Source organism: Eurypyga helias, unplaced genomic scaffold, assembly GCF_000690775.1.
Source record: "Eurypyga helias isolate BGI_N326 unplaced genomic scaffold, ASM69077v1 scaffold26839, whole genome shotgun sequence".
Taxonomy (NCBI): Eukaryota; Metazoa; Chordata; class Aves; order Eurypygiformes; family Eurypygidae; genus Eurypyga; species Eurypyga helias.
In genome coordinates this window covers 2,378-13,426 of record NW_010273096.1, presented here as the reverse complement: position 1 = coordinate 13,426, position 11,049 = coordinate 2,378, and the positions used below count along the sequence as shown (strand labels likewise).

The following is an 11,049-nucleotide window of genomic DNA, read 5'->3' as shown; positions in this document are numbered from 1 at the left end:
GCAGGGGGTGGGACTGGGTGGGCTTTAAGGTCCCTTCCCACACAAACCATTCCATGATTCTATGAAATGGAGTATGATTTTTCCCATTTTCTCCATTTCTAAGTAATTCATTAGCAGAGACTGAAAAAAAGTTTGTAAAGTGAGATCCATTCTATTTGTAGTTCTTCAGTATTCCATAAAGGAAATAATATTTCAGTGGATTTTAACAACTATGTCCCATTTTGTTTATGTTTTTAATTTGCTGATCTCTTCCTATTTTGTAATCTCATGCTTAAGGCTACCCTATTGTGTTTTGGGTTTTTTTTCTTTTTTTTTCTTTTTTCCCCCTGAATCTTCTGTAACACAAAACTTGTGTTTAAAACCTTCTTTTAAATGTTTGCTGGTGACTTGGGTTGGGGAACGGTTGTGAGTGTATTACCAGCAGAAATTCTGTAAGTCTGTTGCCTTAGTTTTCTCGTGTGAAGTACAATATGTGACACACTGGGGCGAAGAAGGGAATTTTGTTCCAGAGGGTTTTCACCACCCAGTTTGCTGAAGTAGCTACAGACAGTGCATGTGAAGGTAAAGTGATAGCAGGTGCTGTCAGAATGGCATGCTGTATGGTAATTTCTGCAGCATCTTTGACTATTTCTATGCAAGGGAACAAGTTTTTCAGTTGAAAGAATGGAGAAGAGGGATTCTCCTATTTGCACGCTGCCATGCATGTGTGTAATCTTTCTGGGAATATGAAGACATCCTGTTCCAGGGTTTTTCTGTTTGAATTCACACCTCTTCCATTCAGGAAGCTGTTCCTACAAATTCCCATCTTCCAGTGTAGAAATGTAGTGATATGAACGAGGTCTGTTTTGACTAGCTTTGTGGTATTTCAGACTTTATTCCTTCCCTTTCCTGAAAGCTTACTGTATTCTTTTTTTCCTGAGATTATCTGCCTGACGATTAAATTTAGCTGATCTCTTTTGGATAGGATCACAGGATAATGTGGCTGTTTGTCTCACTTAGTAACAAATAAGCATTTCAGCGTCCTGTTAATAATAGATTTTCCCTAATTAATTGACAGTGCACTGTTGGACTAACAGGCTTATACTCGAGCTCAACTCCGATAGGTTTGTACAGAGGCAAAACAGGATTACAGGTGGTCATTAATATCATACTGATATTTTTGTTCCCTCCCAGGAATGCTGTGGGTTTGGATTTGTGTAAATTTCTTGCTCTCTCTTGTTTTCTCCTTGTTCTTCTCTCTGAGCATGTTTTCTGCTTTTCTAGGACAACTAGGAGACACTGTACTTTATACGATGGGCAGCATTCCACTCTTCCAGGAGTATGCCATATTCCAATGGCAGAGCCATTCTGCACCAAAACCAGAGGGGTTAGTGAATTCTGTAATTGTATTTAGAAATGTTACTTTTATGGCACTTATTCATTATGTAGTAGTCTAATTATGCATTCTTAGAATGCAATGGTAATCTGCACCTCTTTATTCCTGTTTCCCGGATAGGTTACAGTTTTAAGGAAAAATTTAACACTTGGAAGGCATGGGAAGTAAAAGATCTTGTGTCTGTAGGAGCTGTCTTCCCAAGGAAGGTGTCAGTCCGCAGTCTAGGTCTTCGTAACAGGACAAAAGGCCTTTATTTAACAGGTGACAAGCCAGGAGAGCAACAGGCAGACAAAGCAGGGAGGTAGAATTAGGAATTACTTCCTTTTTGTTCTGAATAAAACTGCACCTGTGGTAGAGACACTCTACACTCTAAATACAAAGAATTAAATAGATAGTACATTAGCATTCACAGAAATCACAGTATTGCATTTGTGCCCTGTAGCAGTGGGTGGCGGTGGAGTGTCAAGGCTTGGTTTAACAGAAGTTAAACATAAAAACAAGCCAGATTACAGTAGCCTTTTATTCTTAATTTTTGCTCTTAGTTTTGTCACTTGAAGATTGTCAGGCTTCAAAGACACTTAGACTAAGCAGTGTGAAACGCTGCTCTGTTTTTCAGCACCTTTCCATGCTTCTGGGAGGAGTCTGTCTGTGATTAAATATGCCACCTTGGCGTATTCTTAGACCTGAGGACAAGGGAAGGCAAAGATGGAACTGTGCCTTTTGTGCTGCTGTGGAAGGCTCTGATCAGAAGCTGCAGGGAGATACGTTCTCCAGGGGCACGGGAATGCTTACAGGATCAGTCATATCCATGTGAGGGACTTGCTGTCTGTGTGGGCAGTTACTGCACTGAGCAGGACAAAGCTGAACTGTGAGGCAGGTGGCCTGATAAGTACCCAGAGCACGTACAAATATTTGTACTGCTGAGCTGTTTGGCTCTTGTCACCGACTCACTTCACTATAGGCTATTTTTGTTATTTGGCCAGACACGGTGCAGTTTCAAGGTACCCTCCAGCAGGTCCACAGGACTGTTAGTCAAACAATGCCTCAGTGCTCTGGGAATTAAAGCATTTTGCATTGAAATAAAGACATTTTAAATCCCATGAGGAAACAAACCAGTACATGTAACACGTGCGTGCTTTTGCCCTTTTTCCATTGAGCAGCAAATTATGCACAATACTGTGCATTTTTCATGCAACAAGAGCCTAGCCTCATGTTCTTGCCAAAGATTAGTTGGTGTGTAATTGCTTACTTACTGGCTTTGGGCATGATGTCATGTCACAACAGATAATAAGGAGCTTATTGAGAGCTAACTGTACAATTCCTGAAACGGATCAAAAACCGTGTTATTGCTGAAGTGATTGGCAGCACTTCACACTGTCTCTTTCTCATTTTTTAAAACAGGTGAGTAGATACACATAAGCCTTTTCCTGACATTGCAGGAAACACATGCCAAGGAGAGTGTTCATACGATTGTTAAGTATCTAGAGATACTATTCTTTTGGCTATAACAGTTTTTGAAAAGCCAACAGAGAAATGCTTCTTTTCAAACAGAGAAAAAACATTTAGGTACTTCCCAGTCTCACATGTGATCATTATCTCATTAGCCTATGCGTTCTAATCAGCCTAACAGATGTTTTAAAGAACATGTGGTTTTGTGCTCTTAGCGAGGCTGAAAAGGGTTACTTTCACTTCATTTGAAAATACCAGGTAAAAGTGACTTCAACTTTTTTCCTGGAACTATCCCTGAAAATTACTAAATGGCATTTGTGCAAATACTCTTATTTAGTTTATGCACTGTAAATTAAATGAGAATCTGAAAGGAGTTTTATCTTTTCTCCAACACCAAAATTTCGAACAACACTGGGTGCCTGGGTTATTACTTCTTTCAGAAACTGGAGCTCGCTGCAACACTTTGTAGGGAGTAAAGCCAGGACATTGTAAAGAGTTTCAGGGAAATGCTGCTCAACTGTGGGTTAAGTCATATCACAATTGAACTTGTCTGTTGATTTATTAACAACGTGTAATTAACTGTCAGTCAGTGAACCATACATGCAGCAGAACCCCACAATATTAGGTGTGATTAATACTAGATTAACTTACAGCATGTTAATGAACACCTACACATTTGCAAGTGTCCTTCTGTGGCGGATCCCTAGCAGCACTGCCTCACACTTACACACATATTCACGCAGTTGCACGCACAAATACCCTTCCCAGCACATGCAGGTTACGTGCACACCCACCCTCTTCTGGGAGCGCAGGTTTACCTGTTTACACACGCCTGCAGTGGGTGATGTGGGTGACTGCTCCAGCTTGTACTTGTGCTGCTCCACACAGTCCACCGTCCCACGTGCCAGCGAGGAGGCACCCCACACGGTCACACAGCATGCTCGAGGTGTCGCTGCTTGGCAGGCTGTCCAGCGGGCTGGAGGGCAGGCTCAGGACAGTTGCAGGTGTCCTAGTCCTGTTTACACTTATCCCTGCTGTATCGACTGGTGTTCGCCAGGCCATTTACCAACAGAGAAAGTTGTGATGATTCTGCTGTATACAAGTTCCTAGTTGAGACGATAAAGACTAATGCAAAGTACGTGGTATGTGTAAAGTGTACAGCTCAGTCACTGGCATGGGATAGTCCCTACAGATTCCCAGGGTAGTCTTTGAAGTATACGCTTGTAAGGTTTGACTTTCAAAAAGTAAATTTCTTACTACTGCTCTCACCAGCTCAACTCCACCGGGGTACTGTAGCGCTCGGTGGAGCGTTTCCACCGTTCTGTTCTCGGTGGAAGCACAACCTAAATAACACGCACAAATTTTCCATTTCCAATCCTCTTGGTCTACATTGAAAACAGTAGTCCAGCTGATGCTAACCAAATCAGATGAGCTCAAGATCGTTCCTGTGAGTAGGTGCATTAATTTCTCTTGCCCGATAAGGAAATTGAAACTGATCCATGCTACTGGACAGCTGTAGCCGTATGAAGCTTGTCTGCTTTGCATAAAACTCATTTCTTTCGTGTGTAAGTTTTTTTGATGGGATGCAGAAGCGGTGCACCAGGGGAATTATTTCCTTTTCCTGAAACTGGCATGTGTTGCAGGTTCTTACTGAGACTGCGAAGAAGCTTGGGCTCCAGTGTCATTCCAAGGGAACAATGATCACGATCGAAGGCCCACGCTTCAGTTCTCGGGCAGAAAGCTTGATGTTTCGCAGCTGGGGAGCTGATGTTATCAACATGACCACAGTGCCTGAAGTGATTCTTGCAAAAGAAGCTGGAATGTGTTATGCTAGTATTGCCATGGCAACAGATTATGACTGTTGGAAGGAACATGAAGAAGCAGTGAGTGAATTTTTTTTTTCCTCTCGGTCTCGTCCTGAGGGATCTGGATGAGAAGCTGTAGGTTTTGGTGAGAGATCACATGCTAAACTGGATCTGTTCTTAGCACCCGTATCACTGAGTTACTCTGGATGAACAGTTGTGAAAGTAAGAACAGAGTCAGTTGTTGCTACCTCATTTTCATAAATTTGCCTCACTGCTACCAAAATTTTTGTCTCCTCTTGTCTGAATCGGAGAGTCTGTGTGTATGAAGCTCCCGAGTGCTGTGTATGAGCTTGTCTTCCCATAATTGGTCTGGTGTTCTTTCTTTAGCAGCTTTGTGCAAAATTATGTATCTGCTTTAGTTCCCTTACTTGTGTAAAATACAGTCGGACACACCCGCAAAGAAGTTTTCACTGGCTAAAATGATTGTGGCATTTTAAGGCTTCACCTTTTCACTTAGAGGTGTAAGAGTTAAATTATTTTAGTATTTCAAATGTGTGCCATCAAAATTGAGAGACACCGCTTGGTTTTATTGTGTTTCTAGGTTTCAGTGGATAAAGTTTTAAAGACACTGAAAGGGAATGCAAATAAGGCTACTAGCATACTCCTTACTGCTATACCTCAGATTGGTGCCATGGAATGGACTGACACCCTGCACACCCTGAAGGTAAGTACATGCATGAGGCTGATGAGCGCTGGGGACAGCGTATGCATTTATGCGCCTACATGCACGTAACACTGCTGTGTGTTCCAAGGTGTCTGCTTAAATCAAAACTGCCGAGAGCGGATGCTTCAACAAGCCACATCCCTTCAGGGCGGGCAGACAGATTCATTAGGACTCTCACAAGCTTAATTGCAAAGGTCTAGCTTCAGTTTTACAAGAAGTGTTACAAGAGGTAAAAACCTAAGGACATCTGTGTGTGGTTGATGAAGTGTTGTCTTTCATAGCACAGGTAAGGTACAGATCTACGTGAATACCCAAATGAAAAACCTGTACCTCTGCTCTGCTTTAGCTTAGAACAGTGGAGAGCCAAGCAGAGTAGACTGAACCAAGGCAAAACCGTTGTGCTCTTTAATATGTAGACAGAGAGGAGTCTGTTACAAGATACAGGTAATACCCAGTTTGAAATTATTAAAACTCTGTTCTCCCACAGGTTTCAGATCCACAGTTCATGGGGAAAAAAAAAAATAAAAAGGAAAAGAAAATAATTTCAAAATATATTGGTGAGGTATTTTTTAGGCAGAATTTTTCTTAGACGAGGTTATGCACGTGTTTTACGTCACTTCTGTTTCACGAGCATGCTGGCTGTAGCACAGAGGGAAAGAACAATGTTAAAGCAGTGTGGGCATCTACCCAACTTCCCAACAAGCTTTTCTGACAAATAAAGACTACAAGAGCGTGAAGTGCGAGAGCAACTGAGGATTACATTGAGATGGTGTGGGAGACAGGGAAGGAGAATTGGAATGTGATAGAGGGAACACAGAAGGGGACCACAAGGATCTCTGTTAGTGGAAACAGTCTGAAAAGGAGGAAGCCTGTTAAGGCAACTTTTGAGAGAGTCCAGTCTCTGATAACTCTCTCTTAGGTACTTTCTTTCTCTTCTTTGAAAATCATTGTGTTGACTGAAATTTGAATTGGTAAGGAAGATGATCACAGGCCTGAGTCATGTCTTCATATACCTGAAAGCGCATCCCTGAAATTCAGCTGCCAGCAAAACCCCACGTGCTGTAAAAGTCTTCATGTGTTCTGATTGGGATAAAATTTTCAGTTTTGTTTCCAGTATGGTTCTCTTGTCAGTGAGCCTCATCTCTAGTTTAGCCAGTGTCCTAAAGAAAAGGCATAATGAGCAAAATTCACCCCAGACGCCATTAAACATACCTGACCAGGTTCACGTATGTCCAGCCCAAATCCTTGAAATTAGTCTTTTGCTGACTCTTCACTAGAAATCCTGCTTGTTATTAGGAGGCCTTGAATTATGTTTATGACTCTTCCTTGCCCAGTTATCTGAAATGGCTATTTTAGTGTCCCCTCCATATAGCTGTGAGAGGTAACTGACTTTTCTCTTTCCCCTTCACAGTCTTTAAGAAGTTGTGTCATGGATGAGTAAGGGAAACAACAGAATCAGTATTCCTTCTCCTCTCTAATCCACAGAAAACTATTTCAGAGGACTGAGGCACACTTACTGATTAATGCAGATGCCTAGCTGTACAAAAAACCTCGGTTTGAACAAATAATCTAAAAAAAATCTGCTGGATGCTCCTCAGCTGCTTTGGTCATGTGTGTACGCAGGGAATTTTCCCAAGTATAGAACTCTGCATGGGTACGGAGGGGTCTGCCTGTGGGGTGTCCTGAAGAAGAAAATACAGTGCCCCAGAGGAAGGATCACTCCGAATGTAGCTTCTTACACTCTTAAGCTTCTGCTACTGCCTGGTATCAGTGATTAGTACTGAGAGAGTTTGGCTTTGGTCTGGCAGTTCTTAGGTGTTTATGCTCTGTGCTGACAGTGGCTTGGTTTGGGTGAAAATGGATTGAGAATGGCAGTTGATCTGAAGGCACTGGAAGAACTGGAAACAGGAACTAGCTGTTGGCAGTGGGGCCTGAGTTTTTATGTCAGGAGAGCAGGAGTCACAATTGTTTCTGATTTCACACAACCAAGTACTCTGTAAAAGAGACAGGAAAGTCTGAGGCTTTGGAGGCTTCCTCCGATTTTACTTAGGAGGGGCCGGAAAGGCTAAAAATCTTTCTGTCTGAGGCATTAAATGGTGGTAAAGGAGATGAAGGATTGGCCTTCATCTGTGTCAGTGAAGAGGGAGAGGCAATTAGGCAGTAGAGCAGAGTGGTATGTACGTATGTGCCTCGGTGCGAGTGTAGAGTTGGACCATAGAGCTCTCAAAAACTGTTCTCTTTGCAGATGTGTTCCATATACTTTACTCTGGGAACTTTGAAGGTCAGATGATGGGGGTTTTTCACTGATCTTTTTTGGCAGCACCTCCTCCTAGGACTAGGAGGCAGTGCCTCTGGCATGCCCAGTAGTAGTGTGGTAAGGAATTCCGGGAGCCGAGCAAGACCACAGCTGGTACTCTGCAGTCAGTGACAATGTAAATCCATGCCAGCCCACATCCAGGCTGCCCCCGGGCATCTCAGGTGGGCATTTGCCAGTGTCTGTTCTAGTGTTCAGGGGAGCATGTGAAACCATACCACTCTACACTGACACAATTCCCTTCTGAGCTCTGCCATCTGGCTGCTGTGGCTGGAGGAACTTTATCAGGCAGGAGAAAATACGTTGCCCAGCTGCAGGTATCTGTCTCCTCCCGTGGAGGTGTGCATCCCACCCACCCACACACAAGCCACGAAGGGGATCAGAGGGCTGGAGCACCTCTCCTATGACGAAAGGCTGCGAGAACTGGGCTTGTTCAGCCTGGAGAAGAGGAGGCTCCGAGGAGACCTCATTGCAGCTTTCCAGTATCTGAAGGGGGCCTACAAGGGTACTGGGAGAGGACTTTTTACAAGGGCCTGTAGTGACAGGACAAGGGGTAACGGGTACAAATTGAAATCAGGGAGGTTTAGATTAGATATCAGGAAGAAATTCTTCACAGAGAGGGTGGTGAGGCACTGGGACAGGTTGCCCAGAGAAGCTGTGGATGGCCCATCCCTGGATGTCTTCAAGGCCAGGCTGGATGTGGCTTTGAGCAACCTGGTCTAGTGGAAGGTGTCCCTGCCCATGGCAGGGGGGGTGGAACTAGATGATCTTTAAGGTCCCTTCCAACCCAAACCATTCTATGATTCTATAAGCGGTGGTGTCACCCCTGATCACAGTAGTCCCAATGTCAGGAAATTTCTGGATAGGACGGATCAACCATAAGTGATGTACAGCTGGATCTTCTGCTCACTGAAAAGAGTCGTTCAGTGAGGTGGTAATCACTGGCTGTCATGCTCATGAAACAGCCATGTTCAGCATCCTGTGGAGAGCAAGGAAGGCAGATGGCAGAGTACAGACGTTGGCGTTCAGGTGAGCATACTTGGGTCTGACCAGTAAACTAGTAGGTATCGTCTCATGCTGGAAGCTCTGAAGAGGCAAGGAGCTCCAGAAGGCTGGCAGGTCTTTAAGGGCAGCATTCTCCAAGCCCAGGAGTGACCCACAGAAAGAACCATCAGGAGACTGACTTGGCTAAACAGGAAACAGAGCTCCCGTGGAAAAATGCCGCATTTAAGGGTTGGAAGCAGAGACAAGCTACAAAGAAGGAATCCAGAAGTAAGAGCAGGCATGTAGGGATGGTTTCAGGAAAACCAAAGCTTGCCTATAGTTGACACTCGGAAGGGATGTCAGAGGCAAGAAGAGCTTCAGCCACTCCACTGGTGTCAGAGGCTGTTTGAGTACAACGTGGGCTCGTTGCTGAGTGAAGTAAACGGATCAGTGACAGCAGACAGTTTCAAAGGGGAACCAAGGTAGTAGATTCTTCTCTATCTTTGTTAGGAAAAGTGTTGGTGGGAGAGGATAGAATTTTAACTCATAACAACTGTGAATTGAGCTCCTTATTACAGTAAGGTTCAACCCCTTGAGAATCAGGAGAGAATTTGTACTGGGATGGTAGAAGGGATGTCATGTTAGAACTGATTTGTCTTACAGCATGAGTGTAAGACAGTCAGCGTGTGTTAAGGTGTCAGAGCTTCGGCAGATGCTCCTCAGATAAACTTCTGGGCTCTGTGAGGAGATGTTCTGGTATTACCTGCCTTTTTAGAACTTCGAGCTAGCCTGGGTGAAATGATGCTTGTCAGACCTCTGACACAAGGAGTAATGGTGTACTTTCATGGGAGCGCTGTGGTAAATCAGTACTGTGGGGTACTTCAGGCTGGGTGAGGTATCTGTAGGTGTGTTTCAGCACACTTCGTCGTTGGCGTGCTTAGACTTTAATACGTTTGGTAGCTAACAAGTTGGAGGGCATAAAGGTTAACGTTTTTCAGTATTTTTTCCTGGTCTATCACAGACTGAAACTGACAATTTATGGATGTAGAGCTCTGATCTTGTAAATATTCTTGAGTAATTTTATTCCTCAAAAAAATACCTCAGTGAAGTCAGTGAACGTTCCCATGTGACTGGAGTGAATTGCCTCGGGTGAATAAGATGGAGCAGGAAAATTCATCAAGGTTTTACTTCACCTGTAGCTGCATTGGTCTACACACTGTGGTCCTTGTAGGCTAAGGACCTCTCAAGAAAGCTGAGATGGTTTCTTAGGCCCTGCCCTTGAATGTGACTGATCTCAAAGCTGCCTGTCCCTGCGTAACACGGGTATTCAGTTCACTCCTAGTCAGTGCACTGATAAAGAAAAGATTCTGTTCGTGAGAGCCATTCTTCAAAAATGATGAAGAAACATGTAGAAATCACTGGGTTTTTTTAAGGAACTTCATTTTCAGAACATTCTGATTACAAGAGCACATGAAGGCAGTTCATGTAAGCCAGTATGCTAGCCTTAAAAGCTAAAAGCAGGCTGCACAATTTTTCATTTGTAGCTCATGAACCTGAAATCCTTAATTTAGTGTTTCTGCAGTATAACTGTGTAGGTGCCCAGGTGCCCACCAAGCCACTTCCTCACTCCCCTCCTCAGCTGTGCAGGGCTAGAAAAATATGACAGAAGGCTCGTGGGTCAGATAAGGACAGGGAGAGATCACTCAGAATTACCATTGTGGGGAAAACAGACTCAGCTTGGGGAAATTAATGTATTCTCAAGTAAATCAGAGTAGGGTAATGAGAGATAAAAGCAAATCTTAAAACATCTTCCCCCCAGCCCTCCCTTCTTCCCAGGCTCAGCTTCACTCCTGCTTTTCTCTACCTTCTCCCTCCGAGCAGTGCAGGGGGATGCAGAATGGGTGTTCTGCCGAGTTCATCAGGCAGTGTGTCTTCCGCTCCTTCCTCATCAATCTCTTCCCCTGCTCCAGTGTGCGGTGCCTCCCACAGGAGGCAGTCCTCCACAGACTTCTCCAACATGAGTCCTTCCCACGGGCAGCAGTTCAGGACCTCCCCTTGTGTGGGTCCCCCCCCCAGGGGCCCTCCTTCAGGAGACCCTGCTCCAGCCTGTCCCCCACGGGGTCACCTCTGCTGCCAACAAACCTGCTCCAGCCTGTCTCCTCTCTCCATGGACAGGCTCTCCAGCTCTCTCTCCAGCCTCTCTCCTCTCTCCTGTCTCCTCTCCTGTCTCCTCTCTCCTCTCTCCTGCTGCAGCGTGGGCTGCTCACGGGGTCACAGCCTCCTTTGGGCATCCCCCTGCTCCGGTGTGTTGTCCACCCCGGGCTGCAGGGGGGTCTCTGCTCCCCGTGACCCCCCATGGCTGCAGGGCACAGCCGGCTTCACCATGGGCTGCACCACC

The 11,049-nt window shown here is 44.7% G+C and overlaps 1 protein-coding gene across 1 annotated transcript in view; it reads left to right on the top strand.

Moving 5' to 3' along the window:
- Positions 1–11,049, top strand: part of MTAP (methylthioadenosine phosphorylase) — a gene marked incomplete at its 5' end in the record, with an annotated part of 27,145 nt that overhangs the window by 15,468 nt on the left and 628 nt on the right. The window contains 3 exons of the mRNA XM_010159359.1: positions 1,264–1,366; positions 4,468–4,707; positions 5,231–5,353. Of these exons, the coding sequence (XP_010157661.1) occupies positions 1,264–1,366; positions 4,468–4,707; positions 5,231–5,353 (466 nt within the window). The remainder of the gene's footprint in view (positions 1–1,263; positions 1,367–4,467; positions 4,708–5,230; positions 5,354–11,049) is intronic.